Here is a 21686-nt window from a genome sequence, read left to right on the forward strand (position 1 = left end):
GAGATGAGGTGATGACTAAAGACAGTACAGTATGGGGAGCACATACATAACGTTAGATGGTCCGGCTGGATGACTGCTACTACCTGATCAGAGATGACGTGATGACTAAAGACAGTACAGTATGGGGAGCACATACATAACGTTAGATGGTCTGGCTGGATGACTGCTACTACCTGATCAGAGATGACGTGATGACTAAAGACAGTACAGTATGGGGAGCACAGACATAACGTTAGATGGTCTGGCTGGATGACTGCTACTGCCTGATCAGAGCTGATGACTAAAGCCAGTACAATATGGGGACACATAACGTTAGATGGTCTGGCTGGATGACTGCTACTACCTGATCAGAGATGAGGTGATGACTAAAGACAGTACAGTATGGGGAGACATACATAACGTTAGATGGTCTGGCTGGATGACTACTACTGCCTGATCAGAGCTGATGACTAAAGACAGTAGAGTATGGGGAGACATACATAACGTTAGATGGTCTGGCTGGATGACTGCTACTGCCTGATCAGAGATGAGGTGATGACTAAAGACAGTACAGTATGGGGAGCACATACATAACGTTAGATGGTCTGGCTGGATAACTGCTACTACCTGATCAGAGATGAGGTGATGACTAAAGACAGTACTGTATGGGGAGCACATACATAACGTTAGATGGTCTGGCTGGATGACTGCTACTACCTGATGAGAGATGAGGTGATGACTAAAGACAGTACAGTATGGGGAGCACATACATAACGTTAGATGGTCTGGCTGGATGACTGCTACTGCCTGATAAGAGATGAGGTGATGACTAAAGACAGTACAGTATGGGGAGCACATACATAACGTAAGATGGTCTGGCTGGATGACTGCTACTACCTGATCAGAGATGAGGTGATGACTAAAGACAGTAGAGTATGGGGAGACATACATAACGTTAGATGGTCTGGCTGGATGACTGCTACTGCCTGATCAGAGATGAGGTGATGACTAAAGACAGTACAGTATGGGGAGCACATACATAACGTTAGATGGTCTGGCTGGATGACTGCTACTGCCTGATCAGAGATGAGGTGATGACTAAAGACAGTACAGTATGGGGAGACAACGTTAGATTGTCTGGCTGGATGACTGCTACTGTCTGATCAGAGATGAGGTGATGACTAAAGACAGTACAGTATGGGGAGCACATACATATCGTTAGATGGTCTGGCTGGATGACTGCTACTACCTGATCAGAGATGACGTGATGACTAAAGACAGTACAGTATGGGGAGCACATACATAACGTTAGATGGTCTGGCTGGATGACTGCTACTACCTGATCAGAGATGACGTGGTGACTAAAGACAGTACAGTATGGGGAGCACAGACATAACGTTAGATGGTCTGGCTGGATGACTGATCAGAGCTGATGACTAAAGACAGTACAGTATGGGGAGCACATACATAACGTTAGATGGTCTGGCTGGATGACTGCTACTACCTGATCAGAGATGAGGTGATGACTAAAGACAGTACAGTATGGGGAGCACATGCATAACGTTGGATGGTCTGGCTGGATGACTGCTACTACCTGATCAGAGATGACGTGATGACTAAAGACAGTACAGTATGGGGAGACATACATAACGTTAGTTGGTGTGGCTGGATGACTGCTACTACCTGATCAGAGATGAGGTGATGACTAAAGACAGTACAGTATGGGGAGACATAACGTTAGATTGTCTGGCTGGATGACTGCTACTGTCTGATCAGAGATGAGGTGATGACTAAAGACAGTACAGTATGGGGAGCACAGACATAACGTTAGATTGTCTGGCTGGATGACTGCTACTACCTGATCAGAGATGAGGTGATGACTAAAGACAGTACAGTATGGGGAGACACAACGTTAGATGGTCTGGCTGGATGACTGCTACAACCTGATCAGAGATGAGGTGATGACTAAAGACAGTAGAGTATGGGGAGACATGCATAACGTTAGATGGTCTGGCTGGATGACTGCTACTACCTGATCAGAGATGAGGTGATGACTAAAGACAGTACAGTATGGGGAGCACATACATAACGTTAGATGGTCTGGCTGGATGACTGATCAGAGCTGATCAGAGATGAGGTGATGACTAAAGACAGTACAGTATGGGGAGACACAACGTTAGATGGTCTGGCTGGATGACTGCTACTACCTGATCAGAGATGACGTGATGACTAAAGACAGTACAGTATGGGGAGACATACATAACGTTAGATGGTGTGCTGGATGACTGCTACTACCTGATCAGAGATGAGGTGATGACTAAAGACAGTACAGTATGGGGAGCACATACATAACGTTAGATGGTCTGGCTGGATGACTGCTACTACCTGATCAGAGATGAGGTGATAAGCAGTACAGTATGGGGAGACATACATAAAGTACAGTATGGGGAGCACATACATAACGTTAGATGGTCTGGCTGGATGACTGCTACTACCTGATCAGAGATGACGTGATGACTAAAGACAGTACAGTATGGGGAGCACAGACATAACGTTAGATGGTCTGGCTAGATGACTGCTACTGCCTGATCAGAGCTGATGACTAAAGCCAGTACAGTATGGGGACACATAACGTTAGATGGTCTGGCTGGATGACTGCTACTACCTGATCAGAGATGAGGTGATGACTAAAGCCAGTACAGTATGGGGAGCACATACATAACGTTAGATGGTCTGGCTGGATGACTGCTACTGCCTGATCAGAGATGAGGTGATGACTAAAGACAGTACAGTATGGGGAGCACATACATAACGTTAGATGGTCTGGCTGGATGACTGCTACTACCTGATCAGAGCTGTGATGACTAAAGACAGTACAGTATGGGGAGCACATACATAACGTTAGATGGTCTGGCTGGATGACTGCTACTACCTGATCAGAGATGAGGTGATGACTAAAGACAGTACAGTATGAGGAGCACAGACATAACGTTAGATGGTCTGGCTAGATGACTGCTACTGCCTGATCAGAGCTGATGACTAAAGCCATTACAGTATGGGGACACATAACGTTAGATGGTCCGGCTGGATGACTGCTACTACCTGATCAGAGATGAGGTGATGACTAAAGCCAGTACAGTATGGGGACACATAACGTTAGATGGTCTGGCTGGATGACTGCTACTGCCTGATCAGAGCTGAAGACTAAAGCCAGTACAGTATGGGGACACATAACGTTAGATGGTCTGGCTGGATGACTGCTACTACCTGATCAGAGATGAGGTGATGACTAAAGACAGTACAGTATGGGGAGCACATACATAACGCTAGATGGTCTGGCTGGATGACTGCTACTACCTAATCAGAGATGAGGTGATGACTAAAGACAGTACAGTATGGGGAGCACATACATAGAATTAGATGGTCTGGCTGGATGACTGCTACTGCCTGATCAGAGATGAGGTGATGACTAAAGACAGTACAGTATGGGGAGCACATACATAACGTTAGATGGTCTGGCTGGATGACTGCTACTACCTGATCAGAGATGAGGTGATGACTAAAGACAGTACTGTATGGGGAGCACATACATAACGTTAGATGGTCTGGCTGGATGACTGCTACTACCTGATCAGAGATGACGTGATGACTAAAGACAGTACAGTATGGGGAGCACATACATAACGTTAGATGGTCTGGCTGGATGACTGATCAGAGCTGATGACTAAAGCCAGTACAGTATGGGGACACATAACGTTAGATGGTCTGGCTGGATGACTGCTACTACCTGATCAGAGATGAGGTGATGACTAAAGACAGTACAGTATGGGGAGCACACACATAACGTTGGATGGTCTGGCTGGATGACTGCTACTACCTGATCAGAGATGAGGTGATGACTAAAGACAGTACAGTATGGGGAGACATAACGTTAGATTGTCTGGCTGGATGACTGCTACTGTCTGATCAGAGATGAGGTGATGACTAAAGACAGTACAGTATGGGGAGGACAGACATAACGTTAGATGGTCTGGCTTGATGACTGCTACTGCCTGATCAGAGCTGATGACTAAAGCCAGTACAGTATGGGGACACATAACATTAGATGGTCTGGCTGGATGACTGCTACTAACTGATCAGAGATGAGGTGATGACTAAAGCCAGTACAGTATGGGGAAACTTAACGTTAGATGGTCTGGCTGGATGACTGCTACTACCTGATCAGAGATGAGGTGATGACTAAAGACAGTACAGTATGGGGAGCACATACATAACGTTAGATGGTCTGGCTGGATGACTGCTACTACCTGATCAGAGATGAGGTGATGACTAAAGACAGTACAGTATGGGGAGACATACATAACGTTAGATGGTGTGGCTGGATGACTGCTACTACCTGATCAGAGATGAGGTGATGACTAAAGACAGTACAGTATGGGGAGACATAACGTTAGATGGTCTGGCTGGATGACTGCTACTGCCTGATCAGAGCTGATGACTAAAGACAGTACAGTATGGGGAGCACATACATAACGTTAGATGGTCTGGCTGGATGACTGCTACTACCTGATCAGAGATGAGGTGATGACTAAAGACAGTACAGTATGGGGAGCACATACATAACGTTAGATGGTCTGGCTGGATGACTGCTACTACCTGATCAGAGATGAGGTGATGACTAAAGACAGTACAGTATGGGGAGACATAACGTTAGATGGTCTGGCTGGATGACTGCTACTGCCTGATCAGAGCTGATGACTAAAGACAGTACAGTATGGGGAGCACATACATAACGTTAGATGGTCTGGCTGGATGACTGCTACTGCCTGATCAGAGCTGATGACTAAAGCCAGTACAGTATGGGGACACATAACGTTAGATGGTTTGTCTGGATGACTGCTACTACCTGATCAGAGATGAGGTGATGACTAAAGCCAGTACAGTATGGGGAGCACATACATAACGTTAGATGGTCTGGCTGGATGACTGCTACTACCTGATCAGAGATGACGTGATGACTAAAGAAAGTACAGTATGGGGAGCACAGACATAACGTTAGATGGTCTGGCTAGATGACTGCTACTGCCTGATCAGAGCTGATGACTAAAGCCAGTACAGTATGGGGACACATAATGTTAGATGGTCTGGCTGGATGACTGCTACTACCTGATCAGAGATGAGGTGATGACTAAAGCCAGTACAGTATGGGGACACATAACGTTAGATGGTCTGGCTGGATGTCTGCTACTACCTGATCAGAGATGAGGTGATGACTGAAGACAGTACAGTATGGGGAGCACAGACATAATGTTAGATGGTCTGGCTGGATGACTGCTACTGCCTGATCAGAGCTGAAGACTAAAGCCAGTACAGTATGGGGAGCACATAACGTTAGATGGTCTGGCTGGATGACTGCTACTACCTGATAAGAGATGAGGTGATGACTAAAGACAGTACAGTATGGGGAGCACATACATAACGCTAGATGGTCTGGCTGGATGACTGCTACTACCTGATCAGAGATGAGGTGATGACTAAAGACAGTACAGTATGGGGAGCACATACATAACGTTAGATGGTCTGGCTGGATGACTGCTACTACCTGATCAGAGATGAGGTGATGACTAAAGACAGTACAGTATGGGGAGCTCATACATAACGTTAGATGGTCTGGCTGGATGACTGCTACTACCTGATCAGAGATGAGGTGATGACTAAAGACAGTACTGTATGGGGAGCTCATACATAACGTTAGATGGTCTGGCTGGATGACTGCTACTACCTGATCAGAGATGAGGTGATGACTAAAGACAGTACTGTATGGGGAGCACATACATAACGTTAGATGGTCTGGCTGGATGACTGCTACTACCTGATCAGAGATGAGGTGATGACTAAAGACAGTACAGTATGGGGAGCTCATACATAACGTTAGATGGTCTGGCTGGATGACTGCTACTACCTGATAAGAGATGAGGTGATGACTAAAGACAGTACTGTATGGGGAGCACATACATAACGTTAGATGGTCTGGCTGGATGACTGCTACTACCTGATCAGAGATGAGGTGATGACTAAAGACAGTACAGTATGGGGAGACATAACGTTAGATGGTCTGGCTGGATGACTGCTACTGCCTGATCAGAGATGAGGTGATGACTAAAGACAGTACAGTATGGGGAGACATACATAACGTTAGATGGTCTGGCTGGATGACTGCTACTGCCTGATCAGAGATGAGGTGATGACTAAAGACAGTACAGTATGGGGAGCACAAACATAACATTAGATGGTCTGGCTGGATGACTGCTACTGCCTGATCAGAGCTGATGACTAAAGCCAGTACAGTATGGGGACACATAACGTTGGATGGTCTGGCTGGATGACTGCTACTACCTGATCAGAGATGAGGTGATGACTAAAGACATTACAGTATGGGGAGCACATAATGTTAGATGGTCTGGCTGGATGACTGCTACTAACTGATCAGAGATGAGGTGATGACTAAAGACAGTACAGTATGGGGAGACATACATAACGTTAGATGGTGTGGCTGGATGACTGCTACTGCCTGATCAGAGATGAGGTGATGACTAAAGACAGTACAGTATGGGGAGACATAACGTTAGATTGTCTGGCTGGATGACTGCTACTGTCTGATCAGAGATGAGGTGATGACTAAAGACAGTACAGTATGGGGAGCACATACATAACGTTAGATGGTCTGGCTGGATGACTGTTTCTACCTGATCAGAGATGAGGTGATGACTAAAGACAGTACAGTATGGGGAGCACATACATAACGTTAGATGGTCTGGCTGGATGACTGCTTCTACCTGATCAGAGATAAGGTGATGACTAAAGAAAGTACAGTATGGGGAGCACATACATAACGTTAGATGGTCTGGCTGGATGACTGCTACTACCTGATCAGAGATGACGTGATGACTAAAGACAGTACAGTATGGGGAGGACAGACATAACGTTTGATGGTCTGGCTTGATGACTGCTACTGCCTGATCAGAGCTGATGACTAAAGCCAGTACAGTATGGGGACACATAACGTTAGATGGTCTGGCTGGATGACTGCTACTACCTGATCAGAGATGAGGTGATGACTAAAGACAGTACAGTATGGGGAGCACATACATAACGTTAGATGGTCTGGCTGGATGACTGCTACTACCTAATCAGAGATGAGGTGATGACTAAAGACAGTACAGTATGGGGAGACATACATAACGTTAGATGGTGTGGCTGGATGACTGCTACTACCTGATCAGAGATGAGGTGATGACTAAAGACAGTACAGTATGGGGAGACATAACGTTAGATTGTCTGGCTGGATGACTGCTACTGCCTGATCAGAGCTGATGACTAAAGACAGTACAGTATGGGGAGCACATACATAACGTTAGATGGTCTGGCTGGATGACTGCTACTACCTGATCAGAGATGAGGTGATGACTAAAGACAGTACAGTATGGGGAGCACATACATAACGTTAGATGGTCTGGCTGGATGACTGCTACTACCTGATCAGAGATGAGGTGATGACTAAAGACAGTACAGTATGGGGAGACATACATAACGTTAGATGGTCTGGCTGGATGACTGCTACTACCTGATCAAAGATGAGATTGCTAAGGGATAAAAAATAATACTACGAGAGGTCCAGACCCCTTGAAGTACCCCAAAAATATATGTATGGCCTTACTGCTATTAGCCCATACAAACGCATTGAATAACAAATTCACTACATGGAACAACAGACAGTCCCCCCCAAAAATCTAAAGGAAGTTTGTTCTGAAGAGTCTGTCCTATATATCTCCTTATTTTTGGCACTAAACAGTCTCCATACTGTATATACTGTACTTCCATTCATTTTTCAACTGGCACGAGGGACCTTCAGACAAGTCTTGTGATGGGGGGGGGGCTATGTACAAAAAGTGCTGTAATTTGTAAACGGTTCACACGTTATGGATCAATCAATCAATAAAATGTATTTATAAAGCCCTTTTTACATCAGCCGATGTCACAAAGTATATTCTGTATAGTATATAACTATACAGAAACCCAGCCTAAAACCCCAAACAGCAAGCAATGCAGATGTAGAAGCACGGTGGCTAGGAAAAACTCCCTAGAAAGGCAGGAACCTAGGAAAAAACCTAGAGAGGAACCAGGCTATGAGGGGTGGCCAGTCCTCTTCTGGCTGTGCTGGGTGGAAATTATAACAGTACATGGCCAAGATGTTCAAATGTTCATAGATGACCAGCAGGGTCAAATAATAATATTCACAGTGGTTGTAGAGGGTGCAACAGGTCAGCACCTCAGGAGTAAATGTCAGTTGGCTTTTCATAGCCAAGCATTCAGAGTTAGAGACAGCAGGTGCGGTAGAAAGAGAGAGAGAGATAAAAACAGCAGGTCCGGGAAAAGGTAGCACGTCCGGTGAACTGGTCAGGGTTCCCTAGCCGCAGGCAGAAAAGTTGAAACTGGAGGAGCAGCACGACCAGGTGGACTGGGGACAGTCAGAGGTCATCAGGCCAGGTAGTCCTGAGGCATGGTCCTAGGGCTCAGGTCCTCCGGGAGGGGAGGGACAGGACACTAGATAAGACAGGATAATTACCAGATATAACAGACTGACCCTAGCCCCGGCACATAGACTATTGCAGCATAACCTCAAATGAAAGCTGACAGTCTGCACTTTAACCTCATAGTCATTGTATCATTTCAAATCCAAAGTGCTGGGGTACAGAGCCAAAACAACAACAAAATGTTCCCTGTCCCAATATCTTTGAAGCTCACTGTACATACACAAGTGAAATATTTTATTATTTCATAGTAATTCCTATTTATCTATTGCTTTCTACCTAATGAGACATTGGAATATTTTCAATGTTTTAGCAATTGAATGTTGAATAGTTTGGGCTTTGGAATTTCCATTAAAAAGCTTTACAGTCATTGTAAAACAAATGATCATAACCAAAATTATTTAAAAAAAATTATCAAACCAAACTGACCTCAAAAAGCACTAACCGCTCAGCACTAATGGATAGTCAGGAAAATGTTTTGTTGCTTCGAATCACTGCAATCCAAGGCAAATACTTTGCATTACAAACCATAGCAAATTCAAACATTGCATTGCATAATTCAAGGCAGTACACAATTAGATAGCTGACTGAGATATAGAGTTAGCTTTCTACTAACTAACTGTAGCTACTTTAGTTGTAAAGTACACTATCATTATGCACAATCATGTAAACTAGCTAGCTGGATAAAATGTTCATCATTTATAAGTGTCACCAACAGTTGAAGAGATGACAAGCAAATCAGGACCAGCTCGTTTTAGGCAACTTGTTGGCTTTGACTGGAGCTCCCATTCAGACTATTGGGGATGAAGACATTCGTCAGATGTTCCATATCAGGCAAAGTACAGACATCAGGAAATTATCAAGAATAGTAACCTTCCACGGTCGTGTGTTCCAAAGTATACGCCACCATCTAAAACTCCATATGACATGTTTAATTAAAAAGCAAGAGGTGTTTTGACAAACCCCGACAAAGGGTCAACAGCAGTTATCCACAACCATCGCTAGCTCCTCCTTCCCAGTGGCATCGATCACCCCTCATCGCTAGCTCCTCCTCAGTGGCATCGATCACCCTTCATACTGTACGCGGCAACAACACACCGAGAGAGAGAGAGACGCTACTGGGGAAGGGAAGAGGATCAGTCGACGCCGTGGATATGATCTAAAATAATATCCGAAGAGGCAAACAGTACACCTTTCTCCCAAATAGCACTTTGATTCGAAAGGTGGAAAATTGCCGACAAGATTACTATTATTTAAATTCACCCTACCGAAACCCCCCTCCCTCTACTCCACCCTAGCTACCGAGATGCACACCGAGACTCGAAGCAAGAAAGTAAGTCTTGACCATTATTGACTTTGCCCTGTCCAGCAAACTGTGATCGGACGATATTGAAATGCGTTGACATTGTCAGTTACATCATGTGCCAATTGAAACAAAATTGAAGAGTGTCTGACAAGGTGGAAGGCAGCTGTAGGAAGCCTGACTGTTATGGTGCGTTCATACCCAAGTGGGAAGGTGGTATTTACCATAACTGGGAAAATACCTAGTGGGAAACTCAACTATCATCCTTGAGCTCCGAGCTCTCCCACATACTGACATTACCACTAAGGAAATTACCTTTTGAGTACAATTTGTTTACACGCATGATAACTGTACTATTAGTTTATGGTTGAATCAGCTCTTGGCCAATCGGCGTTTCTCAACGACTTCAAAGCACGTGATTGCGTTCAACTGATATTTACGACTTCTCAACTGGTAATTACCACCTTCCCACTTCGTGATCAACGCAGCATTACATTCAGTTAGCTAGCTGGCAAACTAACGTTAGGCAATGGTACTTATAATAATAATAGCTAGCATATTAGTTAGCGCTCCAGCTAGATAGGGGACTGTCGCAGGCTACTGAGAGCTTGATTGGTTCGATAGCTCCGACAGTCGACACCAGATGCTGTTGCATCTCTCTCTCTCTCCAAATAACTGTACACTCCTCTGTAAACGGTGACAATGAACGTGCATGCAGACACTGGAACGGGTATGCTATGCATTGCTTCTTGGGTGACACAGCCTGCTCTCATCCTCTCTCTGTGCGAACTTTGTGGTACAGGTTTTTTTTTAAAGTGCACTGTGTGAGCTAGGCAGGAAGGAAATGCACTGCAGCTTGTAGGACACCATCTTAGTTCCTTAAAGGGACAGTACCGCTCGATCAAATCCCAACCCTGGGAATGAGCCAGGTGTACTGCCTAGAGCTATACTGTACATGTACCCAGCATGCTGTGTCTTTTGCCCAGAACTTTCGGTACAGTAGGAAAGGGTCAGAGGGCAAGACAAGAATTCAGGCTCAACCAGGGACCGGAAAGGAAAACATCCTTCAAGCTTGTCTGAGGTGTCAAGACATTTCATCATTCACAAGATCATTATCCTCATACAGCAATAAAGATTCTCATGATTCATTGAATAGATCTCTTTCTGATCTATCATCATGCTGACAAATTATACATGATCTCTGAGATACCTCCACATTACTTTTGGTCTCAGTCGTTGTTTTTCTATGAGCATGACATAAATCCATTTCTGTAGTCAGTGTAGTTGTCTCATTATGATGAATGACAGTCATGCTGTAATGAAACGTGAATTGGATGTCGTCACTCGTCAGTGCTACACGAGATACAGAGCTCACTCCCTTTCCTGTGTGTGCGTCTGCGGGTATGCATCTCTCTGTGTGTGTGTCTGTGTGCAAGCGTGTGCTTGTGTGTGTGCGCATGGCATGGATTAGGCCAGCTCTGAAGGTGTAATCTATAAACAGGGCCTATAATACATTCCTGTGCCGGGCAGCAGCAGCCTCAGCAGGCCTAATGGTGAGCACGGTTGAGGGAGAGGCCATGTCATTTAGAGGCCAGCCTTGTCTCTGTGTGTGTGAGTGTTTGTTTCTGTGTGTGTGGATCAGCCCAGGGTGTGCCAGATGGTAGGTAATGATTAACAGTGGAGGACAAACTTTGCTCAAACTGGTTAAATGCGAGATGGGAGGTGAAGGCAGCCATCTCCTGTGTGTGTGTCTGGCCACATAGTAACCCACCCTAGGGAGGTGTCTGTCAGAGTGACATAAGGGACAGACAGTGACTGGTGGTGCCAAGGTACTGGCTTCTAGGTAACCTAGGCCTGCATTCAACCATGCCAAATTGTCACCTTACCAAATAAAGCTGACAAGTTAATTAAGGCAGAAACAGACAGGCACCCAGGTTAGGACTGGTGGCCCCATTCCCATTCTGAGATCTAGACAGGAGTGACCCTGTGCTATAACGGGGTTGTACTGTCACATGGAGCATGATATAGGAGGGAGAGGGGATTCATTGGTGAGGGTGTCACAACAGGGGGTAAAGAGAGGTGAGGTGACCCTGACTTTGGGGACAGGGGACATTGGCTGACTGTGGGTCAGCCAGTCATGGGGGTATGAGCTGAGTGGGAAAACAGGGTGGATGGTGTCACAGTCACAAGGGTATTAGTTTAGAAGGAAGGGCAGGACAGGAGGGTGGGGTTGGGGTGGATAGTTAACAGAGGTATAAGCTAGTTTGGAAGGAGGGGAGGGGTGGGTAGGAAGGGTTGGGGTGGATGATGTCACATGGGTATTTGTTTTGGAGGACAGGGGCGGTGGTAGGGGGGTCACCATGTCTTTTTCCGGTGAGTGAGACGGTCGGTGCATGGGGCCTGTCCTGCCTCAGAGACTATTTTTAGGACCAGGACACCATTTATAATGTGAAGTTAGTCTAGGGCTGGGATGGGCTAGAGGGGTTGGGCTGAGGGTATGGGTGGGGTTGGGATATAGGGCTAGGTTTGGGACCTGGAGGGGGTTAGGGCTGCAGCTGAGGGATAGGGCATTGGGGGAGTCTGGGGGATAGGTTTTAGGTCTGGGATAGGGTTGGAGTATAGGGCTGTGACTGAGGGCTAGGTCTGGGGTTGGGACAGGAGGATAGGGCTTGGGCTACGTTATAGGGCCGGGCTGGCTGTGGGTATAAGCAGGCATGCAGAGGGGCTGTCAGAGACCACAGGCACGCCTAGAATCTGTCTCCTCTCTCTCCACCTTTATCCCTTTTATTTCTTCCCCTCCCTAAACTAGCCCCCCCTGCCCAACATGGAAAGAAGTGTAGGAGTGAAAACATAAAAAGAGCTATACCTGGAATATAACTCCCCAACACTCTCGCCTGAGCTAACAAGGATCAGCTAGCTCCTAGCCTAGCCTGCAACCATCTGGGAATGCAGTCCAGTTCTCTCTGATTGCTGCTTTTCGGCTATAACACCAGTGTTACACTAGTGTATACACCCTTATGTTATACCAGGGAATTTGTGTTTCCAAAGCAAGGGCTGACAATGAGGACTTGTGAAGAGCAGAATCAATAATCAACAGACTTTCTTTGTGTGAAGGTGTTAAAGTTCACAGTTGGCCATTGTTATGTAAATGCAAGCTGAAAAGTACCAGTGGCCTGGCTGTGGCCCTAAGTGAGAGCAGGTCCACCGGAGCCATGGCCCAGTGAGACGGAGCCGTGGCCCATTGAGACGGAGCCGTGGCCAAGTGAGATACGGGTGCCAGCCCGTTTAGATGGAAACATGAGTCTGAGCCTTCTGTGTAAAACACTGGGGTAAATCATGTATGGAAATGCTCCATGAGTGTCTTTCTGGGTTCCAAATGGCAGTCTATTCCCTATTTGGGCTCCCGAGTGGCACAGCGGTCTAAGGCACTGCATCTCAGTGCTAGAGGCGTCACTACAGACCCTGGTTCGATCCCTGGCTGTATCACAACCGGCCGTGATCGGGAGTCCCATAGGGCGGCAGACAATTGGCCCAGCGTCGTCTAGGTTAGGTTAGGGGAGGGTTTGGCCGGGGTAGGCCGTCATTGTAAAATAAGAATTTGTTCTTATCTGACTTGCCTAGTTAAATAAAATAATAATTATGGGTGATTCTACAGAAGTGGTGCAAATTGCATTTCCACCCCAAAGAACCCAGTTACGTCTCCAAATTTAGGACATTTTATTTTCATCATGATATGTTCTTATTCAATCCAAGGCAATAACCAACATATTTTTTAATTAATAAACTGTCAAACTTCAATTAATAGCCTGAGTATTTATTTGCTTAAATCACCGAACAGGTGCTTTTTAGAGACAGGCACCTACACTGACTGCACAAAACATTAGGAACACATGCTCTTTCCATGAAAGACTGACCAGGTGAAAGCTATGATGCCTTATTGATGTCATCTGTTAAATCCACTTCAATCAGTGGAGATGAAGAGGAGGAGACGGGTTAAAGAAGGATTTTTAAGCCTTGAGACATGGATTGTGTATGTGTGAATGGCAAGAAAAAATACTTAAGTGCCTTTTGAACAGGGTATGGTTGTAGGTGCCAGGCACACCGGGTTGAGTGTGTCAACAACTGCAACGCTGATGGGTTTTTCACGCTCAACAGTTTTCTGTGTGTATGAAGAATGGTCCACCACCCAAAGGACATCCAGCCAACTTGACACAACTGTGAGAAGCATTGAAGCCAAAATGGGCCAGCATCCCTGTGGAATCTTTTTGACACCTTGTAGAGTCCATGCCCCCAACGAATTGAGGCTGTTCAGAGGGCGCAACTCAATAATATTCCACTTTTTTTTACTCACTTTATTTCCTTAATGCACACAGCTTTTGCTCATTTGCATAGTTAATTTCTTAATTCCATCATTTACTTCCAACATTTTAATACATGTTTTCATTTACAGCACTAATTGATTATCATTTACACACTGTCATGTTTATTTTGTCTTAGTATGCCTCTATAAAAAAATGTATACTTTACAGTACTCTACTCAGCAAATTGGATGTAGTCTATCACAGTGCCATCCGTTTTGTCACCAAAGCCCCATATACTACCCACCACTGCGACCTGTACGCTCTCGTTGGCTGGCCCTCGCTTCATTTTCGTCGCCGAACCCACTGACTCCAGGTCATCTATGAGTCTTTGCTAGGTAAAGCCCCGCCTTATCTCAGCTCACTGGTCACCATAGCAGCATCCACCCGTAGCACTCGCTCCAGCAGGTATATTTCACTGGTTACCCCCAAAGCCAATTTCTCCTTTGGCCGCCTTTCCTTCCAGTTCTCTGCTGCCAATGACTGGTTCCAGAACTGCAAAAATCACTGAAGCTGGAGACTCATATCTCCCTCACTAGCTTTAAGTGCCCAGCTGTCAGAGCAGCTCACACATCACTGCACCTGTACATAGCCCATCTGTAAATAGCCCATCCAACTACCTCATCCCCATACTGTATTATTTATCTTGATGTTTGTTTATCCCATGTGTAACTCTGTGTTGTCGTTTGTGTCGCACTGCTTTGCTTTATCTTGGCCAGGTTGCAGTTGTAAATGAGAACTTGTTCTCAACTGGCCTACCTGGTTAAATAAAAGTAATATAAAATAAATACAAAATAATTATTATTCTCCTGACTGCATTTTTGGCAGTTCTTACTTCCACCACTAGAGGGTGATCGGCCACTTTCTATGGGTCTGTACTCTAGAAGTTGTTGACTGTTTTTGCGCCGGTTAGCTAGCAGTTCTAAGCTGTTAGCAGCCAATGGCCACATGTTGAGTCGTTTGGAAAAAGGAGTGAGCAAGTTGGTAAATCTTCATGTAGTTTTAAGAAGAACATCTAATATGTCAAGAAATATGTTTGCTGGGATGGACATCTGTCCAAATGAAAGATATCCAGCCAAATGTTAGCTATGGGAATTCTTTCAAGTCCAAAATACACTATATATACAAACGTATGTGGCCACCCTTTCAAGTTAGTGGATTCAGCTATTTCAACCATACCCGTTGCTGACAGGTGTATAAAATCGAGCACACAGCCATGCAATCTCCATAGACACATTGGCAGTAGAATTGGCTTACTGAAGAGCTCAGTGACTTTCAACGTGCCACCATCATAGGGTACCACCTTTCCAACATGTCAGTTCATCAAATTTCTGGTCTGCTAGAGCTGCCCTGGTCAACTGTAAGTGCTGTTATTGTGACGTGGAAACATGTAGGAGCAACAACGGCTCAGCCGTAAAAAATCGCCTGTTCTCGTTTGCAACACTCACTACAGAGTTCCAAACTGCCTCTGGAAGCAATGTTAGCACAAGAACTGTTCGTCAGGAGCTTCATGAAATGGGTTTCCATGGCCGAGCAGCAGCACACAAGCCTAAGATCACCATGTGCAAGGCCAAGAGTCGACTGGAGTGGTGTATAGCTCGCTGCCATTGGACTTTCTCTGGAGTAATGAATAATGCTTCACCATCTGGCAGTCCGACACACGAATCTGGGTTTGGCGGAGGCCAGGAGGACGCTACCTGCATAGTGCCCACTGTAAAGTTTGGTGGAGGAGGAGTCTTGGGCTGTTTTTAGTTCCAGTGAAGGGGAATCTTAATGCTACAGCACACAATAACATTCTAGACGATTCTGTGATTCCAATTTTGTGTCAACAGTTCAGGGAAGGCCCTTTCCTGTTTCAGCATGACAATGCCCAACTGCACAAAGCAAGGTCCACATAGAAATGGTTTGTTGAGATCGGTGTGGAAGAACTTGACTGGCCTGCTCAGAGCCCTGACCCATCGAACATCTTTAGGATGAATTGGAACGCCGACTGCGAGCCAGGCCTAATCACCCAACATCAGTGCCCGACCTCACTAATGCTCTTGTGGCTGAATGGAACAAGTCCCTGCAACAATGTTCCAACATCTAGTGGAAAGCCTTCCCAGAAGAGTGGAGGCTGTTATTGCAGCAACGCAGGACCAACTCTATATTCATGCCTATGATTTTGGGATGAGATGTTCGACGAGCAGGTGTCCACATGCCTTTGGTCATGTAGTGTAAGTCAAAATGGTCCCAACGGAAACAGTCCCAAATGAAACAATTGACAACATAGAGATATATAGAGGGTCTCATCTTTGTATTTGTGCCATTATGGTGTCTGTGACAGCACAGGCAGCTCCATTGAGGCGATCTCCAACTGACCTACAGAGGACCACAATGTGGGTAGTGGACAAGTGCACACTTCAGGAAAAAGTGTTGAGTATTGAGATGCATTAGCCAGCGGACTATTTGCAATGACCCCCTTTTTCATACTTTTTTTTCTCTTCCACTGGCTCTATGCTCATTGGATTCTACTCACACATCTACACTGACATTCCAACACATACATACGTACGTACGTACGTACACACACACACACACACACACACACACACACACCACACACTTTCACTCCTACACACTACACACGCTGCTGCTACTGTTTATTATACAGTATACAGTATGTCCTGATTTGTCTAGTCACACCTACATGTACATATTACCTCTATCACCTCAACTACCTCGTACATCCAGCACATTGACTAGATACCGGTACTCCCTGTATATAGCATCGTTATTGTTATTTTATTGTTACTATTTCCTGTTTTTAGCTAACCTTTGTACTTTTTAACACTGCATTGTTCGGAAAGGGTGCGTAAGTAAGCATTTCACGGTAGTCTACGCCTGTTGTATTCAGCACGTGACAAATACAATTTGTTTTGAGGATGTTCCTTACTCATGATGGTTAATTTGTATGTATCCTTTTAAGAGTGTCCTGCTCCAGTAAAATAGGTCTTTAACTTTTTAACTGTTTGTGCTACAGACGAGCAGTGTTCTGCATTGTAAAGGTGCCTCCATTTGGTTTTATTACAGAGGCTGTGGTATAGCTAAGATCAGAGCAATATATATGCCTTCTAGGCAGAGTTCGTTTGTCCAGTGTCTGTGTTCTGTTTGCCCATATTAATCTTTTCTGTTTATTGGCCAGTCTGAGATACAGCTTTTTCTTTGCAACTCTGCCTAGAAGGCCAGCATCCCGGTGTCGTCTCTTCACTGTTGACGTTGATTGGTGTTTTGCAGGTACTATCTAATGAAATTAAAATATATTTTATATTTGAGATTCTTCAAAGTAGCCACCCTTTGTCTTGATGACAGATTTGCATACTCTTGGCATTCTCTCAACCAGCTTCACCTGGAATGCTTTACCAACAGTCTTGAAGGAGTTCCCACATGCTGAGCACATGTTGGATGCTATTTGTTCACTCTGCGGTCCAACTCACCCCAAACCATTTCAATTGGGTTGAGGTCAGGTGATTGTGGAGACCATCACTCTCCTTCTTGGTCAAATAGCTCTCACACAGCCTGGAGGTGTTTTGGGTCATTGTCCTGTTGAAAAGCAATTGAAAGTTCCACTTAATAAATCACAGACAGTGGTGGAGTATGATAAAACATTAAAGGGGTTTCCTCTACTACCACATGGGCTGCTTCCCAGATGGCACCCTATTCTCTTTATAGGACTACTTTAAAGGGAAAGTTCCCCCCCAGCCCACTGCATGAACAGTATGCGCCACTAGGGTTGCACATTTTGGGGAATATTCAGAGGTGGAAGCTTTCTGTGGGAATATATGGGAATTATCTGAAAAATTATAGTCTAGAAACTAAAGCTTTGGTTGTCTTCCTCTCAGGCTTCCATGTCTTCTCCCTGGACCTCCTCTTGAACATCAGACTCTGAGGCCTCATCTTCACTGTCACTTTCCAACCTTGTTGAGGATGGCTCGTTGTCAGGCTCAAAAAGCTTAAAATTTGCCTGGATGGCCACCAATTGTTCAACCCTTGTATTGGTCAGCCTGTTGCGTGCTTTGGTGAGTGTGTTCCCAAACAAGGACCAGTTGCGCTCTGAGGTGGCTGATGTTGGTGGGATTTGGAGGATGATTGAGGCAACAGGAGAAAGCCTCAGATCCACAAACTCCCTTCCACCAGGTGGCTGATGAGAAATGTTGGCACGACTGCCATATTGCATCTCCATCCCAAATCCCTTGCTTGTAAGTGCACTTCGCCAGACTGCCAAGAACCTTGCCCTCATCCAGGCCAAGGTGGCAAGACATGGTAGTGATGACACCATAGGCCTTGTTGATCTCTGCACCAGACAGGATGCTCTTGTCAGCATACTTGGGGTCCAACATGTACGCTGCGGCATGTATGGGCTTCAGGCAGAAGTCTTCACGCTTTTTGATGTATTTCAGAACTGCGGTGTACTCTGCTTGGATCAACAGTGAAGTGGGCAGGGTTGTACGGATTTCTTCTCTTACATCTGCAAGCAGAGTCTGAACATCAGACAGGATGGCATTGTCTCCCTCAATCCGTGCAATGGCTACTGCTATAGGTTTCAGGCTGCTTACCACTCTCTCCCAAAATACATCAACCAGGAGGATCCTCTTGATGGGGCTGTCCATATCGACAGACTGTGATATGGCCCTTTCTTGGAAAGACTCCTTCTCCTCCAGGAGACTGTCAAACACGATGACAACACCACCCCAATGGGTGTTGCTGGGCAGCTTCAATGTGGTGCTCTTATTCTTCTCACTTTGCTGCTATAACTTGATGACCCTTCACATACCTAACCATTTCCTTGGCTCTCTTGTAGAGTGTATCCATTGTTTTCAATGCCATGATGTCATTGAGGAGCAGATTCAATGCATGAGCAGCACAGCCAATGGGTGTGATGTGAGGGTAGGACTCCTCCACTTTAGACCAAGCAGCCTTCATGTTCGCAGCATTGTCTGTAACCTGTGCAAATACCTTCTGTGGTCCAAGGTCATTGATGACTGCCTTCAGCTCATCTACAATGTAGAGACCTGTATGTGTCTGTTGTCCCTTGGAGAATACTGGTTGAGGGGTGGAGATGATGTAGTTAATTATTCCTTGCCCACGAACATCACCCATCAGAGATGATTGCAATACAGTCTGCTTTCTCTATGATTTGCTTGACCTTCACTTGAACTTTGTTGAACTCTGCATCCAGCAAATGAGTAGATAAAGCATGTCTGGTTGGAGGGGTGTATGCTGGGGGAAGAACATTCAGAAATCTCTTCCAATACACATGGCCTGTAAGCATCAGAGGTGAACCAGTTGCATACACAGCTCGAGCAAGACATTCATCAGCATTTCTCTGACTACGTTCCTCCATGGAGTCCAAAAACTTCTGATTCCAGGAGTACTATGAGCTGTTGCTATCGATAAGGTGTCTGATTCATAATTTTCACCTCGAATAGAAGTAGAGGGACTTTTGTCAGAGGTTGCTTGTTGTGAGAGCTGAGGGTATTTTATGCTCTTGGCTCTTGCAAATGTACACAGTTTTTCCTTCTACATTAGCTGCAGTGAAATGTCTCCACACATCAGATAGTGCCTGTGGCATTTTCCTGTAAAGATTAGAAAAAGAACGAGTAAAAAAACAAACAAATACAATACAAAGCAGTTAAATTAAACAACTCCTTTGTAAGATAAATGTTTTAAAATGAAACATGTATGGAAACAGGTGAATTAACACTCCTCAGTTAGCAGGCTCAAGCAAGCTAAAACCCACATGGTAGCAAAAACTAACTAGCAGAAATTGTTAACAAGTTAGAAATGATTCAAACACACTTTGCTGTAGGCTACTATTTACTAGTTAACAAAAAATAATGTATGTCATATAAAATATATTCACATCACCCAGTATTGTAGTCAAAACTTACCAGAAAGCATGTAGTCCTTGGCTCAGACAGTGTAGTAGTGTGGGCTCAATAGCATCTCGTTAGTGTACCAGATCTTGAGAATCAGCTGCACATGTGATGGAAGAATGCACTGTGCATGCAGAGGGTTGCAATTCCATTGAATTGGGGGTAGATTAACCAAAATATGCCACAAGACCTAGAATTGCCTTATGTGTATCCCACAAACAAGGTTCACTGTTATAAGAACTTTTTTGATGAATTTAGCCAAAATTCCCCAAATTCCCGGGCTTAATTTACCATCGAAAAATTTCGCAAAGATTCCGGAAATTTACCGGAAAGTTTATGACCCTTTGCAACCCTATGCGCCACCAATAAGGTATATAAATTGAGTTACTTTCATAGCTGAAGTTAGGTTTGTCGAAAACATAAGGCATATTAGGGTTGAGAAGAACAAGTCTTGATCTGTTGCGCTGGTTTTTGCATCATGGAATATTTGGACGAATCACTCGCGTGAGTGGCATGTTTGAATTACGGAAGTGGTTTATTTGGCCTATACAGCTGAGAGGAATTCAGAGGAGAATGTTCTTCACTGGAAGCCTGCTTGGAGGTGGTAAAATGAGGTTATAGGAGGAACAGCTCATTGTGTCTTAATTATGCTCTTGCTCTCTCTCTCTCCTCCTTTGCCCGGAGTGCACTCCTGAAACTCCTATTCCTCTAGTGCAGTATGAGAGTCCAGTAAGAAACAGAGCAGTCCAGTTCTATTTGGGTCTGTGGCATGTAAAACTACTGTTCCATGAATCCGGTGTAGTAGAATGTGTTGTATTCTGGGCCTCTGTACAGTATCTGGTTTGTGTGTTATGGGAGTGTATGTGTGGTTCGGGGGGAAAGGATGGGTGGTGGTCTGGGTGAGGGGATGGAAGCATGCGAGAAGAACAGGCTGGGAACTGGGAGTCAGGCTGTGTGGTTTAGTTTGGGGATGAGGGCTGGGTGGGATGAGAGAGAGAGCTGTTTCCTTATCTCCCTCAGGCTGTTGAAATAGGATTTCACTACTGTACTGTAGTATCCTTTTGAGAGAGTGTTCATTAGTGTGTATGGTGGGCGGATGGCAGGGGGTGGAGTAGGGTGTGTTTGTGTTAATGTGTGTGTGTGTGGTAGGGGTTACCCATATTAGGGCTGATGTGACGGAGTGACCCCCTACCATCGCACCACAATCATTAACCAGCAAAATAATCCTGTCCCCCTAGCAACCCCTGCAGCGCTGCCAAACACACGGGCCAAGCTGAAAAGAGACAGGGGGTGGGGAGGGGGTGTCCGAATATGTATGTGTGTGTGTGAGAGAGAGAGCGAGAGAGACTGTGTACGTGCGTACGTGTGTATTGATGTTGGGAGCTTGATGTAAGCTGCTCAGGGCTCTGTTTGTAGGGCAGAGAGAGGGAGGGAAAGAGAAGGAGGTATAGAAAGAGGGAGGTGAGATGTCAAACATTTGACATGTCTCTGTGACTGTATTGTAAACTTGTTCTTATATTCTAAGACCAACACTGTGGTG

At 45.2% G+C, this 21686-nt stretch overlaps 1 protein-coding gene and 1 long non-coding RNA gene across 5 annotated transcripts in view; one reads left to right on the forward strand and one right to left on the reverse strand.

Annotated features, from left to right (window-relative positions):
- Nucleotides 1–8549: 8549 nt before the first annotated feature.
- Nucleotides 8550–9556, reverse strand: LOC115197231 (uncharacterized). The gene is made up of 3 exons (XR_003878984.1): nt 9287–9556; nt 9000–9064; nt 8550–8583 (listed from the first exon to the last, which is right to left on the reverse strand). It is a non-coding gene; the product is annotated as an uncharacterized LOC115197231 (long non-coding RNA).
- An 83-nt stretch (nt 9557–9639) lies between these two features.
- Nucleotides 9640–21686, forward strand: part of klf8 (Kruppel like factor 8) — a 95843-nt gene continuing 83796 nt past the window's right edge. For 3 of the 4 annotated variants that reach the window (XM_029758570.1, XM_029758566.1, XM_029758568.1), the window contains exon 1: nt 9641–9903. Coding sequence is in view for 3 of the 4 variants with exons in the window: in XM_029758566.1 (XP_029614426.1) it covers nt 9877–9903 (27 nt within the window). In the remaining variant the exon portion in view is untranslated. Of the gene's footprint in view, nt 9904–21686 lie in introns of all 4 variants that reach the window. The other variant, XM_029758567.1, reaches the window with a different exon arrangement.

Source organism: Salmo trutta, chromosome 7 (assembly GCF_901001165.1).
Source record: "Salmo trutta chromosome 7, fSalTru1.1, whole genome shotgun sequence".
NCBI lineage: Eukaryota > Metazoa > Chordata > Actinopteri > Salmoniformes > Salmonidae > Salmo > Salmo trutta.